At 43.4% G+C, this 23,734-nt stretch overlaps 1 protein-coding gene across 1 annotated transcript in view; it reads left to right on the forward strand.

Moving 5' to 3' along the window:
• Positions 1 to 23,734, forward strand: part of dysf (dysferlin, limb girdle muscular dystrophy 2B (autosomal recessive)) — a 73,495-nt gene that overhangs the window by 29,505 nt on the left and 20,256 nt on the right. The window contains exons 39-42 of the mRNA XM_073474519.1: positions 3,773 to 3,944; positions 4,039 to 4,112; positions 10,312 to 10,371; positions 18,447 to 18,545. Of these exons, the coding sequence (XP_073330620.1) occupies positions 3,773 to 3,944; positions 4,039 to 4,112; positions 10,312 to 10,371; positions 18,447 to 18,545 (405 nt within the window). The remainder of the gene's footprint in view (positions 1 to 3,772; positions 3,945 to 4,038; positions 4,113 to 10,311; positions 10,372 to 18,446; positions 18,546 to 23,734) is intronic.

A 23,734-nucleotide genomic window follows, 5' to 3' on the forward strand; every position in this document is an offset into this window, starting at 1 on the left:
TCGCTGCCTTCACGGCTGATGAGCGTTCTGCTGTGATGTGGGTTTTCTGCACCGGTCGTTTATCTTCATCAGCGAAAGCCGCAATAATGGACTCAACTGTTTCCTGCTTTTCTTCCAACAAAAGTAGAAATCTCTTCCGTTAGCTTAGAAAGCAGCAGTCATTCTTGGACTGTGGACGTTGGCTGACGCAGAAGTCGATGTAGATGCTTCCAGCTCGGTTGAACAGCGGATTTTCCATCAAAAACAGGAACTTGTCCTCGGTTGTAAAGATGCAGGGTGGAGGACTTCTCCCATGGCTACCAGTGTATACATTACTAATGCAGGGTGGAGATCTGTATCGTGGACGGGACTGGATGTCACTGCAGAATGAGCTCATAAAGTTTCACTGAATCTTAAAGGAACAGTTCAGCCAAAAGTGATCTTGCCGCCCTCATGTAGATGGAAAGTCAGGTGAAGTTACGTAGTCCACAAAACATTTCAGAGCTGCAGCATTCTCCTAAACAACTGAAGTAGCTGGAGACTTGTTGTAAAACGTAAAGAAACAACCATAAAAAAATATTATGGCTCCATACAGCTCATCCAATCCGTCCAGAGATCCCAAATTGATTTGAAGCGACGTTACTTACGCCCTTTTTGAAACCGAAATCTTCACCGTAGCTTGGCGTTAGCGCACACTACGTCTGAAGTGGATGCACGAGCTCCACCGTGCATTGAAATCTCATTGGCTACATGATGCGTCCAGTCATCTAGAGGCTCAGGAGAGACAGGAGATGGATCAAGGAGTGGGTCTCCTGTCTGTGAAATCACTCGTTGGCTGTTGCAGGCCACAGGGCGGGCATAGGAGCATCCTAACTGGTCAAATGAGGTGTCAATCAATCGGTCAGAGGTTGGGCGGCCATCCTAGGTAACGTCTTAGGTTGCAGCTTTCAAATGGTGGCGTTTTTGACCGATAACAACAACCTCTAGTCGCCAAAAATGTGTACACACTTGATTGTCGGCTTGTTCTTTTCGTTTGTTTGTTGATTGTACCTGGCTGATGATGGTTTTATCTTGAAATGGTTGGCACGAGTCCTTAATCCTATTTTAAACTCCTCCATGCTTAAAGTTTTCAGTTGTATGTAGCTCACAAAATCACATTAATCCAAAGCTGATTATTTAATGCGTAGGTTTAAGATTTCTTAAACAGCTTTTTGTGCCCTGAACTTCCACCTAACTTTGTCACACTGTGTGTGGACGTAATAAAGAGTTTCTGCGATGGCGTCATTCATTTTAATCAACACTAAAACCACATAGTCGAGAGCACGACGGAGCCTCGGCCGTCATTATTTATCCTTCAGATGTAAAAACTGTTACATCGGTGCCATTACATTCCACCTAAGTGTTTTCTTATGAAAACCTAAACTGAAATATGGAAATATTACGCACGTTTTTCCCCACCGGCCGGCTCCAGAACGAGCTCAGAGAGTTTTAATGTTAACAATATTAAGGCCTGAAGTTGATCACCTCACTGTTTTATTATGACAGCTTTAACTGGAGGATGGAAATAGTCACATATTTTTGCTTTTGGCTGCGGCAGTTTTAATGTTAACAAGATTAAGGTCCTGTGTTGACCACCGCCTCCACCGGACTGTGGAAATATGCACATTTCTTTCCCTTAAATTCAGCCCCTGAACCGAGTCCAAGCAGTTAATGTTAACAATATTAAGGTCTTAAGTTGACTGCCTAAGTGTTCTCGTATGGCACGAGGGGGCAGAAGAAAATGTCATGCGCATAGTTTCCTTAAATGCAGCGCTTTGAAGAGCCTAACCACCTAATGTTCGCCCTCTCAGTTTATTGTGTTGAGTTTAGCATCATCAGCTCCACTTAAGCCCTTTTTTGAAAGCCAGAGAGGTCAGATGGATTACAGTTACCAATCCTGTTTTTTCCCCTTCAGCCAGTCCGGCTAAATGAGACTATTATAGGGGTGTTCATGCCCGTAAAATGTTGCTGCTGCTGCTGTAAAGGCAGGAAAGTGAAGTTGAATATTGAGGCTGGTTGTCTGAGTTGAGCAGCAACACGTGGTCCGTTTGTGTTCTGATGATTTTTGTGTTTTAAGGAAGCAGGCGCAGCTACGCTTTCTGAGAAAAATGATATATAAGACGTTTAACTCACACAGACTTTGACTTTAGCCCAGAAGCTATCTTAGCTTATTAGCAACAGGCCTCGGTTAGTATCGGTAGGTCACCAACACAGCTCAGATTCATATAGTTTATTTAGATCTGGTCTAAAATAATCATTTCAGAAGATAAAGAGTTTAATTCTGCTTCCTCCTTCCTGTCATGTTTATAACGACAGGTAATTAATCAGATTTATATTACTTTTAAGGGTTTAAACTTTACGGCAACACACCTCGAATTATAAGTAAATATGTACTTCACTGGTCCCTGGGGAAAATCTGATATATTACATGTTTATCATGCCTTTAGTTATTATTTGTAAACATATCAGCAAATATTTGCAAAGTCGGTGAGTAGATCTTTTCTATGGCGGCCATTTTGACTTGTCGCGACAGGAAAAGCACAGGTGGAGCTAACGTACACCTCCATCAGTTCATGTTAGTAAGTCAGAATACAAGATATGATTATTTTTTCTCATTTAGTCATTGCTAGTTTCATATCGACGCGCTTGTCATTTCACACCCAGCGCCCACAAAGTGTAACCAGCAAATGTACCTGTGTGTGTTGGTTTTACAATGAGGTGTGGTCAGCAGACGGTAACTGCACAAAGAAAAGAAGCTGGTCTGAAGTCAAAGCCGCAGTAATTTTCCTTCTATCATCAGACAGTAAGACGCATATTACACTCTCAGTAATTTAAAACATTTCCATGTGTGCAGGAATGCCACTGCAGCAAATATTGTGGCACATTTAATCTTTAAAACTAAAAATCTGTAGTTATAAACTTGACAGGACGGAGGAAACTCGACTAAACCGGATCTCAGGATTTTATCAGGCGCGCATACTTCCTGATCCTGTCAGCGAGTCAGGAGTTGACATGTATTAATCTGACTCTGTCTTGTCTGCCAGCTATTTGTTGTTTTTACGGTGAAGCAGTTTCACAATTGTTCAATAAAAAGTGGATGATGTAACGCAGCTAACAGGCTAAGATCGCTTCTCAAGGTTCAGCACTGTCACGACAGCTCGCTCACTGGGATTATGTTGCTTAGCTTTGTCAAATTCAAATGTTTGAATAAAACCAGCGCATTAAAACAACTGATTGAAACAGACACTGTACAACAAAATAAATAAAAGCATAAAAAACCCTACATTTAAAATGGGAGATCACAATGAGAATAGCTCGAGTTGTCAGTTATCGTGACGTCTGATGACAGTCGGCGGTTTCACAGTGAGTTCCTGCTCAAGTTTCCGCAGGCTGGAAAAGCACAGAGTGATCCACAACAATCTGTTCGCTGTCGCTTCACATGTAAACTTTTATTTTGAAATCTTAACTCGAGCTGCTGTTTGCGTCCCGGTTTCTGTCACAAAGATCAAAAAAACCTCGATGGATTCGCTCATTTCTTCCTTTACGTTGGAAGGGAGGGGGGTTGAGTGAAGGTGTCACGATGCCCTGATTGGACGGTCACCAAGGCGTGACCAATCAACTTCAGACAGTCAGCGGTCACAGCCAATCAACATCAGGCAGGCAGGTGGCATAACCAATTAGAGTCAGGCCAAAGCAGCTGGAGGTCAGAGGATATGGTGTTTTTTCTCTTTTTAAATTCCTCTTTCCTCCGCAGAGACTTCCCCAAGAGGAGCTCTACATGCCGCCGATCGTCATCAAAGTCATCGACAATCGGCAGTTCGGGAGGAAGCCGGTGGTCGGTCAGTGCACCATCCGGTCTCTGGAGGAGTATCGGTGCATCCCGGAGGAAGAGCGAGCGGCGGAGGAGGAGCAGGACGAATGGAGACGTAAGACGTGGATGGATATGAACAAGTACAGCAAAAAATACAGATTTTGAACCAACTTAATAAATGTCTATCTGCCGTGTGTTTGTTTGTGCAGGAGACACACAGCGATTAAGTTGCGGGGAGGTTTTTATTGACATCGATGACGAGCAGCCGCTGGTGCCCGACCAGGTAAAACCTCCCAGTCAGCGAGTTGGTTAATGGTGAACAAAGCCAACTGTTTCCTACTAATAATGCATCTTTTTAATGACTCACAGATTATGGTTTCATTTCTAAACAACACTCAGTAACTTCCTGAAACATCCGGGCAGCGAAGATTTGACTGAACAGCAGAAAACAGTGCAGTTGTCGGGGACTATTTTCGGCACATTAGGAGCTCAACATTTTCAGAGTTTGTAGGATGATTTTAAGACAAACTAATTTGATTTTAATAATTTTAAAGAAGAATGTATGATGCCGTTTGTATCCTCTTCGTTGTCACTATTACAGTAAAATGTTGGGACTGTTTGACGAGTACAATTTAGCAGAGAAGCCACCAAGAATCTCAACTTCGAAGCTGCTACAAGAAACTTTTAACGGGTTCTGAAACAATCTCAATTTAATACTGATGCCTCTTAATGACCTACATTAGCAAATGAGACCACTTCCGATACTCTGATAATGACTGATCAATATAACGGCCGATATCGTCGATACAGTCCAGTGAATTCACAAACATTTCTGCAAGAGAGAAACTGCAGCTGAACTTTTGTTCCCGTTCGCTCGTCATTCCAGCTGAACCTGCTGTCAGTGGTTTAATACCACATGATCCAGTGATTTTCCAACTGGTGTATGAGGAATGTGTGTGTGTGTGTGTGTGTGTGTGACATTTCTGTCGATGTGTGTGTCATCTGTGTATGTGCATCATTGTGTGAGTGTGTCGATGTCTTTTCGGTTGTGAGGTGAAGTTTAAAGGGCAAATGTGAAACACTCATCTTTCCACAGCGAACATCTGTGTGTGTGTGTGTGTGTGTGTGTGTGTGTTCAGTGGTACCAGCAGCGTAAATAAACACGTCCTGACATGATGACATGGCAACCGTCTCTGTGGTCGGTGGTTACCGTGGTGACCACGAGATCCGCACTCGTTACCAATCATCAGTGTTTTCTCTCCAACTTTCTTTCTTTCTTTCTTTTAATCTCTCTCTCTCTCGTTCTCGCTGGTGAAGGAGGAACATGGAAACTATTTTCCAGGCGACCTAATCCTCGATCAAATATCTCTCGTTTCAGACGCGCCGTTTACAGTTTATCACACGCACAAACACACACATATCCAAACCCACAGGCGTGACCGCACACACACAAACAGACCTAAGCGGCCGTCCGCACCGAGAGCGATCGGCTACAACAATAACTATAAATAGACCCTTTTAACTCCATCTGAATTGACAGGACTAAGCTGGATTTTGGGGACATTTTCCTACAAAATATGTTGCAGGAGTGATTGCATTGATTTACTATTGATGTCTAACTGTTTTAAACTCTTAAATAAAGTACATTAGGATGCAAATTACACATAGAAAACATCATTGTGCCTGAGACAAACTGCCTGACGGTGTTCGGCGATGATGGGGTCAGTATTAAACAGTGTTTGCGTGCTAAAACCAATACATCTGACAAACCCGGTGCTGTTTCAAGTTAGTACGATACGATAAAACAAATTAAATCTGCACTTCTGAACTTTTGGGGGGACATTTTTAAGCTCTTCCGGCATTTTATGTCGATAATTAAACCCGTTTTCCAAATATTTTAAATGAGGATATCCGACGTCCACGGGAGCTCAGAGCATGAAGTCAATTACTGTAGACGGAGAAAGTCTGTTAACAAAGTATGTAAACACACGGGACGACCTCCGACACACACACACACACACACACACACACACACACACATGCACACACACACACACTGCTGTGGTCTATTAAACGGTTTCTTTGTGTATATTAGTGAATAGACGATTGTAGAGAATCAGGAGACAACATAATTTGGTCTTATTGGTTTGGCAGACCACATGAGGCTGTCATACACTCTGTCGAGGGGGCAAACATAAATAATGCACACACACGCACACACACACACACACAGACCGCAGCTATCCTTGTGTAATCAGGTTTTTTTCCAATAAGGACTAAAGGCAGCTGGACGGGCTCGGGAATGCAATGTCATCAAAACCAAAGTCCCCGAGGTCCATTAAAGAAAACATTAAAAAAAAAAAACCCAGCTAGTTATTGTGTTTATGATGTTGTTGTTGCATTTACTAAAAATAGTCAGAGGGGTTCAGGGAGAGCGACGGGACTGTTAGAAAGTGGAGCGGAAGATGGAGAGAGGTCGAGAAAAGGGATATTAAAGAGATGAATGTAAAGTTTAAACTCATTATATTTCTTTAATTCCTTAATTACACTGACTTAATGCGTACAAAAAACTCAAAAACAACTTGAAAAACAGAATATTCAAAGAGCTCAACCAAATAAAACGACTTAAACTTGCATAACTTCAAAGTATATGGCTTTAAAAAGCATAATAAACTATATATTACTGTATTTGAAACCTCGTTGGCTACATGATGCATCAATCATCCAGAGGCTGGCATTCAAGTGGCTCAGGAGAGAGGAGGAAGAAGAGAGAGCGGGTCGCCTGTCTTCACAACCAATCATTGGCTGTTGTAGGCTCTAGGGCGGGCATAGGAGCTCAAATGAGCTGTCAATCAGGCTAGAAAAAGCATCCAGGATCGCAGATTTTTTGCAATTTTGGAATAAATCAGTGAGATTTGCAGACTGTTTCTCTTCTTCCTCCTGCTTGTTGACTGTAATCCTGATCTGTAGTGATGTCAAACAAACGGCTGCCTCTTCAGATGTTGGAAAAGGTTCTGCAGTAACGTTCGAGTGTGCAGGATTTGAAGTTAACGAGCTGCAGCGTGGAAAACCACCGGACGGGCTCTTTAACAAGAACTGAAGTGACGTTCAAAGACGGAGAGTTTGTGGAGGAGTTTTGATTTCCGAGCTCGTGATTCCCGTCGACGTCCGGACAAAGGTTCAGGACTTCTGTTCAGCTTCTTCTCCTCATCACTTTTTCCTCTCCTGTCATCTGGTGTCATCCTTTCTTTTCTTCTTCTTCCTCCGCTGTCACATTTACTCGCCCTTTCTCTAAATGTCACTCTTCATCCTTCCTTACTCTGAACTTCCTTGGTTTCCTTTCTCCTCCCCAACACCCTGATCTCCTTGTCTCCTCTCCTCCCCCTCTTCTCCTCATTCTTTCCCCTCATTCCTCACCCGTCATTCACCTCCTCTCTTCCATCTCCCTCTTATCACCTTGTCTCCTTGTCTTGTCCCCTTCTCCCTCTTCTCCCCCTCCTTCCTTGTAACATCTCCTGTCTCCTCCTCTCCTCTTGTTTCCTTTCCTTGTCCTCCTCTTTGTTCTCCTCCTTTCTCGTTTCCTTTCTTGCATCCTCCTCTCCTCTTCCTCCTCCTTTCCTCACCTTCTCCATCGCCTCCTCTCCTCATTCCTTCTCTTCTCACACTTTTACTCCCCTCTCTCACCCACCGTCTTTCCTTTCACCTCCTTCCTCATTTCTCATTTTCATTTCCCTCTACAATCCTGTTCTCCTTCCTTCTTCTCCTTCTCCTCCTCCTTCTTCTTCTTCTTCTTCTTCTTCTTCTACTCTTCCTCCCACTCATCCCTCTTCCTCCTCCTCTCCTTTGTCTCAGTTAAATCTTCCTTCTGGTGATCACCGAAGGGGAAAATCTGACCCTCGATGATATCCAACACAGACCCTGTGGTTTCTGTGTGTGTGTGTGTCTGTGTGTGTGTCTGTGTGTGTCTGTGTGTGTGTGTTACAGTGTGTATAAACAAACACAGGCCGTCTGTTCCCTGTTAGTCGTCTTCTGTCTCATTATCCCCACAGGACTCTCCCTCCATCTTTTGTCCTCTGTGCCTCCTTCTTCATCTCCTTACCTTCCTTCCTTCTTCATCTCCTTCATCCTTTCTCTTTTCTTTCCATCCTTGCCTCTTTCCTCGTTATCTTCCTCCCTCTCTTTTTCACTTCCCTCGTTCTTCCTCTTTCTTGCTTCTTCATCCATTACTTCCCAACACCTGTTCCTCCCTCCATCTGTCTCTTCTTCTGCCTTCTCATCTTTACTTCCTTCCTCACTCCTTTCCTTTCACATTTCTCTACATCCTTTGTTCTTTCCTCCTTCTTTTCTCTGATTAACTCCTTTTTTCTTTCCTTGTCTTTCATTCGCTTCCACCTCTGTTATCTCTTTATCTCCTTCCCTTTCCACCTTGATTCACTCTTCGCATCTCTTTCCTTCTGTCTCTATTTTCTTCACCTCTTCCTTCTCATCCCTCTTTCACTGTTTATTCCTTCTTTTCTATTTTTTCCTGCACAACTATCCTCTAGTAAAGTCCGTCCTCCTTCCGTTCCTTCCCTCCTTTATTTTCCCCCCCTCATGCCATTTACTCTCCATAATCCTCCTTCAATGCTTCCTTTGTCACTTCTGTCAATTTGTTTGTTTGTTTGTTTGTTTCTTCCAACTTTCCTTCCTTCCTTCCTCTCTTCCTACCACCATGTCCCCCCTCTCTCTCACTTCTTTCTCTTTCCTCCCTCCAAACTCAATCTTTTGCTTTCTATTTTTCCCTTGCCCGTCTCCACTCCACTCCTTCCTTGCTTCCTTCCTTCCTTCTTTCCTTCCCTACTCCCTTCCTTCCTTTATGACTTTGGTTTGCTTCCTGCATCACCTTCTGTCTTCATTTCTTTCATTCATCTTGACCTCTCCTTCCTTCCATCTTCTCTTTTTTCCTCCCTACATCCTCCCTACATCCTTTCTTCCCTCCACTCCTTGTTTTCCTTCCTTCCTTCCTTCCCTACTCCCTTCGTTCCCCATGTTTCTCTTTACTCATCTCTTTTGTCCTTCTTCTCTTCACCTGTTTCCTTCTCTTTACCGTCCTCTTTCCTTTTTCTCTCTTTCTCCTCTGTTTCTTTACCTCCATCCTCCTGTTTTCACCTCTCCATCCTCCGTCCTCCTTCACTTCATTGTCTCGTTCCTTCTCTCCTCCTCTATCCATCACGCTGGCGGTGGTTTTTCATGTGGTGGCTCATTAAGGAACATCTCATCCTCCTCCTCTTTCTTCTTCACTGTTGTGGTTCGTCACCCTCTCTGATCCCTCCGTCGTCTTCAGATCCTCTCCGCTCTTTTTCTTTCTTTTAATTATGTTTGTGGGTCGCGGGTCGCTGCCACTCGACCCACAGGCGCCACAACGGCCTCACACACACACACACACTCACACACACACACACACACACACACACACACACACACACACACACACACACACACACACACGTCTTATTGAGTTTTAAACCAAAATCAATTTCATATCGATGAAGACAAAAAGCTGTTTCTCTTTCGCTCTCTGGCCATCGACCTCACACACACACACACACACACACACACACGTACACATTATTTAACATACAGTGACATCATCGGATTGCCTCATTTTTCCGTTTTCTTGCGTTGATGCAAAACCTCAGTTGTCTTCCCGCGTTTGGGGGGCGACATTAAATGTTTGGTGAGCTCAGCTAATGTTCATCAGTGTGTGTTTGTGTGTGTGTGTGTGTGTGTGTTGAAATGAACGTACACACCCTTACGTTAACGCCTCCATCCAATTAAAGCGCTCTGACTTTAACACGACTCTGCGTGGAAACAGAAACAGTGGTGCAACATGTAGCTGCTCTGTGTGAAAGGGTTAACAGATCAGCTGCTGATCTTCAGGTGAGCGTCTCCAGTAAACAGTTTAATAAAGTACGTAGTTCCTCGGCTTATTTGTTCCCTCACATGTTAAAGTCGTTCGTATTCACGTTGGTGTTTCGCAGCGCTCCTCCCCTCGCCCTTCCTGACGTCCTCTTCCTCTCTTCCTCCATGCGCTCAGCTCCTCCGTGACCTCATATAAACACTTTGTCTTTCTAATCTGGGCTCCATCGAGGCCCATCAGCCAGAAACCCAAACGCTGCTGTCTGCACGTCGCAAGCAGGGAAAGACAAATGTTTAAACTTTTCAGTTTTTCCCTCACAAAACAAGCTTGGACTTCAGCTTTTTGATGAATTGTTTCTGTCTGAGCGAACACACGACGGTGACGACGATGTTTCTGTGTGTTTGAGTCACTAAACTGTCTGCTGATGTTAGCGTTGATGTATAAAGTGTGTTTAATGTTTATTTCTAATGGTTTTTATGAAGTAATTTAAACTGTGTTGCTGTTTGATGCTAATATTTGTGGCTAACCCTAACCAGCTAACCTGAACGTGTGTGTTTTATGTGTGTGTGCATGTGTTTTGTAGCTTGCAGACGGAGCCAGCTCAGCTATCATTAACCTTTCCACCTCTAGCTCCAGCCTTCATGTAGGTAACAAACTCATCTTTAACTCATCTCATTCATTCATGTTCACACTCTGACATTATCTGTTCTTAATCTTCGATTTCTTCTCACCTGCTAATGATGTTAAGAAGTGATTAATGTTGATGCTGTTATAGATCTGTTCCCGTTGGCAACAAGTCGTTTTAAAACCATTAATACACGGCGCCCTTAAACCCAGACCGTCTCCTAACACATGTAACCTACTAAAAACAGTGTTTCCCACACATATACTTCACTTGGGTGGGTCCAAGTACATTTGCCGTCCCATTTTAGCATTTTTAAATCCATCCGAGAGAGCGACGCCATCCGCAAACCAGTGTGTATCGTGTGCATTAAAGGACCTATTTGTAAGAAAAGTCGATTTTTCAGTCTCATTCCCATCTTGTCAAATAATGCAGCGCTGGGATTGTAGGACGGGTCGGCCGACATCCCAAAGCGTCAGTTTTTGAAGAGTTGGGAGTGAGACCCATAAAGCTTTTCTTTTTTTTTACAAATAGGACCTTTAATGTAGACAATTAAAGCAACACTATGTAACGAAGGCAAACTCTTCAAGCGATTCTGAGAAAGATAGTTGATGTTCACGTCGCTCCACCACAAGTATTGCTTTTTCTCCTCGGGGTAGTGTCACAAAAATGACAAATAACAGTAAAGCAGAAGCATCGTGTAAAGAACCTGAAAGCAAATGAAATAAAACTACACATTGAACAATAAACTGCAAGAGAAACAAAAAGAAACTATCAAAAACATGAATCGTGAGTCAAATCTGATAAAAAACCAGCAGACAATTTGCTTTGTGAGATGAGGAGATTCCTTTTTTTAACTGTATTCACACTTCACTGCAAATATAAGCTGATTTTCATGAACACAGAAATGAAAAGAAACATTTACACACTAAAATCTAAAACTTTAAAAGTGCGTGTGAGGCTCTAAACACACGTTTCTTTATATCAACTCCTCATGTTGAACTGTGGTTTGGTTTCAAGGCAGCAGACAGTAGCACGGATCTAATTATAGAGTGAAAGCACTTTATGGATGAAGTTTATTTTAAGTGAGACACTGATGAATAACTGCAGAGAAGGAATTAGATAAAGACGTTGTTCTTTCTTTCTTTCTTTCTGGGACGAAACAAGAAACTTTTTTAACATTTCGCCACATTTTTTTTTTGGGTCTCGGCTCAGGAAAATAATCTTCTCTCGAAGACATCAGGGTTTCACAGAGCGACGCACGCCGAGCCGTGTGGTTACGGAAGAAATCCGATCCCAGATCCGAAACGGGGGAGACCACGCTCCTCGTTACATTCTTCCATTTTATTTATCCAAGCCAGGTCAATTTGAAGACTAAGCTTGACCCGGAGCAGCACACAAACACACACATCCAGTAGTGCTCTCGACAGTAATTGGGGCTGATTTCTTTCTCTCCAAACAGAGATATTTGTTTTATTAGGGGTCAGATATTGAACCCAGTCAAATTAAAGGCTCGGCTTTCTGTCTGGACGGGGCCAAAGTCAACAGAGCTGCTATAGATCCTCTATACCACAACTCTCTGTGAGCAGACAGTTACTAAAGGCCGAGGGAGGGATGGATAAACGAGAGGGTTAAGGAGGGAGAAGGGAAAGAATCAGAAGTGGACTAATATCTCGTGGCACCAGAGAAAAGAAAAGCTCATTGTAAATCCTGGCTTTCTTAATCTCTGGGTCGCGACCAAAAAACGGGTCATGGGTACGTCTGATGATTACCAGATTACCGCAGCGGAGCGAGCGGCTTCCAAGACTGATCAGTCAGATTCAGTTTCAGAGTTGGAAGAGTTTAAGAAGATCGGCTGTCAGCAGCGTCATGGCTCCTCGGTCCTCGGAGGCGGCGACCCCCCCCTTCGAGATTGTTTGAGATCTAACGTCGCTCGAATGGAAATTGAACATCGTGTGTCGCGTTTCATGTGCGGCATCCGGGCCCGATGGTTGTATTTGTCAGGGATCAAACCGGCCTTCCCCTCGTCTCTCGTTTTGTAATCCGTCTTTAAGGTAGTCGCGTTTGAAAAAGCTGTCACTTCCATATAATGTGGTTTTTGTTTTCCATCAGTGACGTGTTCAAAAAACTGTGGTTCCCCTCTTGTCAAAACTATCCCCGGTTCGGCGCCAAAAAACAGTCAAGTTCGGTTATAATCCCGCTCTGAAAATGTTGTATTTGTGCCTCTCGTTCCATAAATCCTTTCTGGCTGCTTCAGCACCAGAGAAACTAACTGAGATGGCTTCGCGCCAGGCGACTTTGTGGCACACATTTATGGCCCTATAATGACACTGCGACCAGAAACAAGATGACGGACCGGCTTACTAAATCATTAGTGTTGTTCTTGTTCTGCTAATTTCAGCCGCAGACTGATGTAAGCTGCTGTTCACCTCCAGAATCTGAATGCTGCACATATTTGCTGCCCAAATGTGTCCATGCACTCCTGGGTGCATTGATTTTATAAGTCCACTGTTAAATCTCCGGAGCCAGACTTCAGCATATCGGATACTTCAGAGTTAATGATCCCTAAATGTCATGCAAAAACTCACAGTCTCTTATTTCGGTCTATGTAGGGATCAAACAGGATGGTAGATGTCGAGTTCAAATCTGAGCTACAGCAGGTTCAGAAGTTCAAGATTTTAGACTGTATTTATTTACCATTTAGATTTTCCACAGTTTACTTCCACAAACATATTTATTCCTGTATTTCTTTTTTACATTTCTGTACACATACGAGGGGACTGTCATTCAAAGCCAATCAATCAATGAGAGCCAGATATTTGTCTCAGGAGTTGTAGGAGACCAGAAATAAGAGCGAATATTGGACTTACATATATCAGACGGCCAGTAAAACTAACAAATGGGGATAAAGGTGTATATTTTGGAAAGTGTTGACCAGACCAAAGCAAAGGAAAGAGAAATCCTGCACCTCTAGTCACAGCGTAAAGTGGGCGATTGTTGGGTTTGTATTCTTTTTTAGACGCTGGATCCTGAAGTCTGCATTTCTAGACTGATATGTCATAATAGTTGAATAAGATTTAGAAATAGAGCCTTTTTGTGGCCCAGTCCAAAGGAAACCAGCTTTTAGTGCACCATAATCTAGCTGCCTCCCGTCGTGCAACACGGAGGCCAACAGTCTGAAGGTCGAGGGTGATTTGAAGAGAAATTCCTGAACCATTCTGCCTTTAACTCGCTCTGATTGTCTTTGACCTGATTCTGCATCTTCAGTATGAACTGGTGAATGTGGAAAAACTGGAATAGATGTTTCAGCCGAGCTGTTTGTGTGTGTTTGTCAGTCTCTCCGCTGTGGTTTTCAAGGCAGAGCACCAAACCTCAAGTAAAAATCTGAGGCATTTTCACATAAATAAATGTCTTCTTTGCTATCGCTGATTGACATTACGCAGCAGTGACTCAATCTATATCCAGTTCCTGAAAGCTTTTCCAGTTGCTGTTCTGCTCTCAGCTCATTTCTTTGAAAAATTCTTCTGACGTGAAGGAAATGATGCGGACGGGATTTCTGGCTACTTTGGAGTAACCTAAAGAAGAACTGGGTTGTAGCATTAGCAGTGATATCCACCACTGATGCTTCCTGAGGCTTTGACCGGAGGGACACGCTGCTGACCGCTCTTCTGTGATTGGTTATGTCCTCACTTGGTTAGAATGAGTAGGCTAATGAGTTAGCTGTTTGAACCAGCCATAGAGACTGTATTATGTGTCGCTTATTTGTAGTTTTCTTGCAACAGCCAGCCAGCGGTGGTGCTAATGCAGGCGATTGTGCCCTGTGGTTTCCCCAGTAAACACCCCGACTTCTTCAGCTGTCGTAGTCCCTCCTCACCAGCCTGCTGTTGCTCTGCAGGAGTTGCCCTTCGCTGCCGGAGTGTTTCCATGCTAGAGAGGGCGGACAAGCCTTCCACGAGCATGCTGCGTCCACGCTCGCCATGTATGGATGGGCAGCTCGTCCTGCGGACTCCCGGCAATCCTGCTCTGCCTTGCCCTAAGACACAACTGCGAGCCAAAAGATTGGTCTGTTTACTAGAAAGACTAGCGCTCATAATCCGCTGTAGAAACCAGCTGCATAGATGCAAATACAGAACCAGAGGAGACGTTGCGCGAGTTGAAACCCTCCATGCTGTAACCTCAGCTGTGGTTGTTTCTCTGTTGTACGGCTGAGGGAATGTAGTGCCAAAAGAAAGGGGAAGTCTGACGGGGATGTAAAACGCCAAAAATGTTCAAAATATAGCGCACACTTAAACGGATATATGTATTTTTTAGCTGGGCCTTCTTTTACGTGTGCTGTCAGTCCCGTTTAGCAGTACAGTGCTCTGCTTCCCTTCGTTGGCGGTTTGAGAGTCAACACAAAGCTCTCGAAGGATCCGTCAGTTTTGGTCTCGGCTGTGTAATTTTTCCATTGTCGGACTCGCAGCCTCTTCCAGCTTCACGCTCGCTGCTCTGACCCCTGACCTCTAACTCCGCTGTGGAAGGGATTTCCCCACAAAAAGCATTTTTTACGCAGCAGCAGCAGCAGCAGCAGCAGCTCGGAGCTCTTATGTAAATCAAGTCGCTCTGCTCCCACAGTTCTTGGCAGTGCCAGTCTGCTTTGGTTAGCCTGGCTTCCCCTGCAGGGTGTAATGATAGGCTTCAAACCACACTGACACCCTGAACACACCACTGGACTCTGTGTGTGTGTGTGTGTGTCGATCTCGAGTGTGCACCGCGGTCTGGAACGTTCCACTGACGGCCTTAATCTGTCTGAATCACGGCCGAACACACCTTGACACACACTAGCTGGCACACACACACACACACATGCACAGAGTTTCTGGCGCCCCTGTCATCAATGCTTGGCACCGGCTTGCGCTCAGAGGGCACATTAACACACACCAGACACTTCATGCATGCGTTTGTGTGTGTGTGTGTGTCACGTACTAGTTAAACTCCACGTGCCGCCCTTTTCCATGCCATGCTGCCACTTTGGAAAGACGAGGAACTCCACGGTTTTCCCCCCTCGGTGTCTGTGGGAAGTAGGAGAAAGGGGATTCCACACCGAGCCGGTGCCATAAGAGCACTTTTGTTCTACATTTATGTCCACGCACACACACTAAAACACACACACACACACACACAAAGGAAAAAGTGGTGCATGCGTCATGAGTGTGTTTTAAGCTCGAGAGGGTTGAAGGTTGCAGGGCGGCGACGTTTTTGTGTGCGAAGGGGCAGGCTGGTAGTTTGATCTGTCCCCGCGGTATTCCCCATCTTTGTAGTCGTTGTTTCCTTGTTGCGTCAGGGCCAACACACACACACACACACACACACACACACACACACACACACACGCTTAGACAAGAGTTTTTATTTCTGTGAGAAAACACTCAAAAAACGAACACTGAAATCGCTCGACGTTGCCAATGTGAACAGACTTTTTGGTGAATTTGACGGATGACGCCGACGTCCCGATAAAAACACACGACGGGCTTTCGTTCAAAGATGTTATACATCCCCTGAAAAATAAATCAAAATGACTCGTGTCCAAGCCACAAAGAGCCATCAGTCAACATTTCAAAAACAAAGATATTTTATCCCCCAAAACAGACTGACATTGTGAGCGCCGGGCCGGCCTCAGGATGACTCATGGCTGTAATAGTAAGACTTTAACGGCTTTTACTTTCATGCCAGCAGTCATTTTGTAATAGAGGGATTTATGTCTTCTTTCTTTTTCTTTTTTTTTTTCTCCGTTCCATTTTGGAACGAAACCCTTCATGTGTAATGAGAATAAGTATTACGAAACGTGTTGAAAAGCTACTTAAAATGTGTTTAGTCGTGTTATTTTAGTGTGTGGTTGCGTGTTGTCAGCGTGTGTGTGTCTGCGCTGATGGAGTGTTCAGTGTGTGATGAAATCTAATTTGTGTCTGACCTGCCTCTTACTGTTAACGCTGACGCTAGATGTTGCAGTGGGTAAGTCTGTGAGACACTCTTGTTTAAACATATAAGAAAGTGATGAATTGTACATTTTCCATTCGCTGTTTTAAACCGAAAACGTTTGTAAAAGTTTCACACTGGTGTCGTTTTGGTGAGATTTCCCCTGACGTGAGTTCTTAGTCTTTGTCTTTTTGTGTTTAAACTTTAAACAAAAAAAAGGCATTTCTCTATAAATCCTGCCTTTTTATGTGCAACATGTTTTGCAAGAATTTTAAAAAAGTTAACAAGTGTTGTGTTTAGCTGATAATTAAAGGAACAGTCATCATCTCCTCCCCCTCATGTTGATATAAAGTTTCATAGTCCACAAAACATTTCTTGAGCTTCACAGCAGGGACTTGTTTTAAAATGTAATAAAAAACTGAAAAGAGAATCATAAAAATGGCTCCACTGGATTGATTTGAAAAGACGTTATTTACCCAATTTTTAATGCCAAAATCTTCACTGTAGCTGCCAAGCTAACAGCATTAGCATGCACCGCGTCTGGAGAGGATGCACGTTCTCAATCTGGGTGCAAATAACATCTTTTCAAATCAATTTCAAGTCATTTTCTCAGAAAAAAAAGTCAAAATTCTCTGATTCCAGCTTCTTAAATGTGAATATTTCCTCCTCTCTGACAGTGAACTGAATATCTTTCTGTTGTGGACAAAACAAGACATCTGAGGACGTCGTCCTGGGCTTTGGGAAACATTGATTTCACCATTTTCTTACATTTTATAGACCAAACAACTAAATCCATTAACCATAAAATAATCGACAGGTTCACTGACAGTGACAATAATAGTGAGCTGCAGCCCTGATTCATTTTCCTGACAATAGATACAGTTTAAATCGTGATGTGTGAGCAAAGAGTGGACGGCAGCATGCAAAACATTCAGCTCAGGAATTATTGTTAGGCTTGGGTCGGGCTCAAACAGAACCAGTTTGCATGACGTCTTGTCCAACCACAGTGGAAATAAACTGTTTCTGGTGATGCAGGTGTAAATGGCATCACATAACGACTTGTTTCGGACGTGAAACGCAAAGCGTAGGGCTTCGTTGATCATGTTGGTCTTAACTCTTGACTTAATATTCAGACTTGAGACTTGCTGTGGCTTTGTCTGAGCTCTGCCTAACCGAATCACATGCTCTTTATTCCCAATCCTGAGGAGGGAAACCGTCAAAGCCACAGTCCTTTGACAAGTCGAAGTTCACTGCAGAGAACTCGTAGTCCCTGTGGAGAAATTCTGCTCCCGGTCGGTGACGTTGACCACAGATTTCATGCAACCAGAAGCAAAACAAGAGCCAGAATCTGACAGCATAAATCAAATAGCTTCATTTGAACACAGCTGATGGATACGTGTGTTTAAAAAAATGTCATTTTAAGGCATGCACTGTGTTTTTAGACAATAGATGTGTATATTTCTGTTCCCGCAGAATATTTATGTGTAACAGAGAAGCGATGGAAAAGAGCTCGGAGCGACTCTTCTCACTCATACATAAACATACATTTACATGTGACTGTTTTGGTTCTCGTGCCATAACGTGCCTCTTCTGACGTCCATGTTGGTTTTGTCCACTTTGTGCCTGTTTCCCGCTCTCGTGTTGCCCGTTTCCATTGCCTCAGAACGCCCATATACCATGACCTTAATGCCACGGAGCCACCAGAGGCAATTTTTACTTGTGTTGACGTGAGTTGGCGAACTCCACATTGCTATGCGATCATTGGAAAAATCATGAGGAGCGGGTTGTTTCTGAGGCCGGCGGTGTGCTTGCTCTGCAAAGGCAAACTGAACTCACTGCGGGCTTTTCATGCGCTTTAAAGGTCAAAGGTCATTAAATCAAACCCATCATGGATGTGGGGTTCGGTTCAGTAGCCACAGAGGTCTTGGTGAGAGAAAAACTGAGTTTGAGGTCATTTTGTCTGAGAATAAAGACGACGTGGAGTTTAATCCAATGCAGATATTTCCAGAATAAGAAGAAGATCAATTGTAAAATATAAAAATCTACATCTTTTAAAGCTTTTACTGAGTAGCTCATTAGCCCATTTATATTCAGCACCTCTAGCTCATTGTTGACCTGACCTTTAAATATGTGACCGACAGGAAGAGGAGTTCATGGACTGGTGGAGCAAATTCTACGCCTCCACCGGAGAGAAAAACAAGTACGGGACGTACCTGGAGAGAGGCTTCGACACGCTGAAGGTAAGAGAGGGTGTCTAATGTCAAAGTCATAACTGTTTCTGTTCTGTCCATATATACATCTATAGACAGAGTGAGTGCAATGTTATTCATTCATGTGTAATCAGTGTTCTTTTCTGTACATTTTCAGGTAAAAAAAGCAAATATTTGCAGAATATACAGCTTCAACAGATAAATCGACTACTATTACAGATACAATGAATTATGGGCAAAAAGTAGAGGGTATTAGAGGTTCAAGGTGATTTATTTGTCTTTATACGACACAAAATAAAGTTAATCTTCCTCATGCTGCACAAACACAGAACATATACACAGTTATTTATAGACATAAACACGTAGTGCAGTTTTTTGAATGTGCGTCTGGGTGAATTTAAACAGCAACAAGATGATGATGATAATACGGTCGTCATCTTCAAATCAAAAGTTCAACCTCTGGGAAACAATGTCCATCAACGTCGACTGAGTGTGCACACCAAGCATCAATGATGTGCACACAAGGTCACAAAAAAATGTGGAGTCATTCTGATTTGCATTTATTGTATTTATTCTTTTCATGTATTTATTTATTTATTTTTATTTACATTTCGCTATCTATCTTTCGCTAGTCTATGTTGTTATAAGATAAGTACTTCTACCCCTTTTTTTAGGCAGAGAATGATTACTATATTATTTTTGACATTTAATATTTTGTTTTTAACCATCAAGGGAAGAAATAATAACTTAATTAATCAGTAAAATGAGGTTAGTTGCCCTTATATTCTTGTTGTATCTGTGTTTGTCCTGTTCACTGATGCTTTGCATGCATGTGTGTCTGTTTGAATGCAAATCCAGGCCAAACTCAGATTTGTGTGTCTGTTGGTGGGACACATCAGAGAAAAGGGGAAACAGGATTGAAATAAGATAAAGAGGATACAGAAAAAAGGAAGGAAAATTCATAAAGCTGAAGAGCGATATGGATGAGAAGATGGAGACGATGCAGACAGTGCTCCCCTTTGTTCCATTTCCTTAAAATGTTTTGCTCGTTGCCCCAAACTTCACCATTTAAATCACATTTTTGAGCTCCTGCCAGTCTCCTCCGTCAGCCTGTCCCTCCATCCTTCCCCTCCTCCCCCTCTCTTCTCATGCCCCGTCCTCCTGTCCTCCGGCGCCGTTGACATTCCGGCCCGTTTTCCAAACGACTCCGATGACTCACCCGTGTTGAATTCGCTTTTCGAGAACGCCGCAGTGGGACGGATCCGGAGAAAAGGCCGCTCTCTCCGACTGCTGGCGAGTCCGAAAACGAGGGGGGATCACGTCAGCCGCCGTCAACGTCTGTCTTTCAGAGTCTGCCACGACGTCCCAGGAGCTCCTCCGCCGTCGCCCACGCTCTGCTCAACCCTTATCCCGATTCTCTCGGCCCAAACGCCGACCTTTTCTTCCACCGGGACTCAAAGCACACGTCACTCTTCTTGTCTAATGCCCAAACAAATGACTAATCATGTCAGAATTTGGCCTTTTTTTTATTACTTTTAAATGAGACCTCTAACCTCTCCCTTGAAAGCCATTTCACATCAGCGCAGCAGCTTTGACTCGGTCCTCTCTATTTCCTTTATGTCCTTTCTCTTCCTTCGTCTTGCAGATATACTGTTACTGTTCTGCATGTAACCCTAAAACAAAGCTTGTCTGAGACCTTGGAAGTAATATTTTGATGATTTATTTGGTGCTACTTAAAGACTTCTGGAAAACTAATAACTGATCTGATCAATTTAGGAAGAATCGCTAAAACAAAGCTGACATGTGGATCAATCTCTTGCAGAAGTGTACTTCTCAAAACCAGAAATATTCCAGAAAGACCTCGACGTACATGCTCCAATATAAACACTACTTTTCTTTGTTTTTTTTTCCTCGGCTGAAAACATTAAAATATGGCTGAAAACTAAACGGCACAATCGAGAACAATAACTGCTTGCCCAACAGTCGCTGACCCTCGAAAGGCTCTTTCCATTTAGCCATGTAGTGGGTGTACTTTCTTCATTCGGGGAAGCCTATTAAAACGGTTTCACCCAGCCGATGGAAACACATCTAAGTCGCCCATGAGTTTTAGCGACATTTCAAAAACTTTGCTCGAAATTCACTTGACAGTTGGATGGAAACTAGTGAAATGACCAATGAGCCGCTGGTTCCATCGTCGCCTTGCCTCAGTTTCACCCTCTCCTCGTCTCCTCTGTGCCAACGAACGCCTCCTTTTTTTATTTACCCCCACCCTCCTCGTCTCTCCTGTTCCCTTCTTTTCCTTTGACAACCCATTTACTCAGATCTGCTACTGTCACGGGGAAATGAGCCACTGTTTCCAACCTTTCCAACCCTCCTTTACCTTCCTCTCACCCCGTGCCGCCACCTCCTTTCTCTTCGCCCCCCTACCGCCTCTTGTTCCCTCTGCCCCTTCGGTCGCTACTGTCAGCTGAGACACAGTTTCCAGCCTCGCTTTGACCCGAAGCAAACTCCCTCGCTTAATAATCCTCACCTTTCCTCTCCACCTCGGCCTTGTTGTCGCCTCCTTTTCTGTCACCTTTCTGTTTCTGTTTCCACCTCCTCCCGCTGCCGCTGCAGAGGCTTTGCAGTTGCATCAGCAAATTTAGCACTTTCGTCTGGCGCCATCAGGGAGGTCGGCTAGCAAACGAGCTAGTAAAACGACCGAATACATCATGACAAGTTCAGCTAAGGAGAGATCCTGCTGAAGCTGATGTTTTAACAGTAACTTGATCCACTAATCTTTTTACCAATCTGAGCAGCGACCCTCATCAACACTTATAAAATCCGAAATTTCTTTCTTCTTCACTTCGACACTGAAGACAACTTGGAAACATGATGATTATCAGGCGAGTTTTGGAGTTACAGCGTCTTTTTCAACAGTTTTAGGTGGATTTGTTGAGGTTTATTCAGGATAGACAGTTGCTACATCGCGTTAGCTAACGTTATTTTTGGTGGCGAATCCTTGTGGTACTGTCGTCAGTGTCGGTGCTTACACGTCAGGTAAAAAACATTTTTCTTGGTTAAGGACCGTCCACACCAAGAACGATCACTATCACAACTATAACGATGTGAGCGTCCACACTGATGAACGATAATTGATGAACCATTTTTGGAAGTATGTCTCAGCTAAAGTTATGTTTCCTAAGTGTCATTTTCAGTCTAATATCAGTTATATAAGCATTTAAGTTGTATAAATATCTAAAACTTGTGAATTATAAGAGTTAATCCTCTAAAAATGCCATCAACCATCAAGTCACTCTGAAACTGATCCCAACGATATCGTTCCCCGCTGTCGTTGTCGTTATAATTGTGGTGTGGACTTGATTTTTAAAACCATTTGGAGTGATTGTTATCGTTCTTGGACAAGAGCATCCTGACGATCAGCAGGATCACCATGAGTGTGAGCTAAACAGGAGTTAAGCTACTCAGTTAAAACTTTTAAATATGACCTGAAGAAGAGCTTTTGACCTTAAAAATGGCCGCCAAAAGTTGCATCACATCACCTGAAAACCCAGTTTTCTTTCCTCTTTCCTGTTTTCTTCCCTCGTCCTGCTCGATATAACCTCATTTTCCTTCCCTCTCTTCACTCTTTTTACTGTCCGTTTTAATCTCCTGTCTCTTCCTTCTGTTCTTGGCTCACCTCTCTTCTTCTTCTTCTTCTTCTTCTTCTTCTTCTTCTTCTTCAACCTTCCTCTCCCTCCTTTCCTTCCTAGAGTTGCTTACTTTGCTTCTGTCACAAAGGCGCTGCTGTTTCCATCCTTGTTATGACTCGGTTCACCTCTCATCCTCCCTCTGCTCCCTCCTTTCACTTTCTCCCCATGTTCCTCCCCCGGCACTGGGTTTGGTGCCGGCAGATTGGGATTTGTTGTATTCCACTGAGCCAGTGTTTCCAGACTTGTCTTTCGTTTGCATCATCCCAGCTCTCTTCAAGGTTTTTTTTTTTTTGCACCTCTAACCTCGTCAAACTTAGCTTCACCTTTACACAGATAGTATTTTAAAGGTGCATTAAAATGTCTAAAACATCTACAGCTTTTTTCTAAATCTTGTTGAGTTGTGTACTTATATTATCCCAAATGTTTCCAGCAAGTTTGCTCAAGGTAACGACGCGTTTTCATCCACTTCTGGGCTGGAAGCTAAACTTAACTTATGAGTAAAACTTTAAAACATGACCTCATCTGTTAACATTTCTGTCTGAGTCACGCCAGATAGATTTTCATCAGCAGTGGCGGTTGTGTCATGGTGTGTTCACCACAAGTGAAGCGTCCATTTGAGTCTATTTGGGTCACCGCGCTGTGTTTATTCGTCACAGCCAGTTTTTCTCTGTACCTTAGCTATTAGCAAGCGTTAGCAAGCTGCTGCACACACCAATTCAGCGCTCACCAGAGACTTTGGTTTTCTCTCTCTTTTTCCCCACACTACATTCACGAGGTAAAGAAGATTTCTCCTCCAGGAGTTCACCTCCGTTGATCGTTGCTGCAGTCGGGTTGATAAACAGGAGTGAAGATAAATCTGCTTTTGAATCCCAAAAGTTAAAAAATAATCTCTGAGCTCTCCTCCCGTCGGTATCACAGCAGAATCTGATGTGATGCATATTGTGCATTTAAAGGGTAAACACCTCTCGTGTTTGTTTCTCATATCTTCACTTTTCACCCTTTAACAAATGAAATTGCTCACCGAGCACAAACACTAACAGTTTCCTAGCTTCCCATGCTGAACTTTTCTTTATTTTGTATTATTATTTTCTATTTCTCTCTTGTCACAACACTTTGCTTTTGATCGGCACAAACGTGGCTGGAAATGTCCCCAGGTCTTCTTAAAATAACAAGGTTTTTGGTCACACCAACATGGCTGGAGAAGGCCCAACTTTCCGTGAAATATATCCCATTTTGGTCACAACAAACGTGGCTGGAAATGACCCCAGCTCTCCTTAAAATAACCCGTTTTTTTTTTGCCAAACACAGCTGAAGATGCCCTCAGGTGTCCTTAGCATAACCAGGTTTTATCGCCACAAACACGGCTGGAGATGTGCACATGCTCTGTAGTGTTTCCTTGACTCTCAGATAGTTTTACTCATATAAAACCTTCATGGATTACAAATTCACAACACAAAGACTGATAATAGACCTTGCTTGCAGTCACACTGAGATAAAATGGCATGAAGGCTGTTGCTCTCTGTGCTA

Source organism: Pagrus major, chromosome 10, assembly GCF_040436345.1.
Source record: "Pagrus major chromosome 10, Pma_NU_1.0".
Taxonomy (NCBI): Eukaryota; Metazoa; Chordata; class Actinopteri; order Spariformes; family Sparidae; genus Pagrus; species Pagrus major.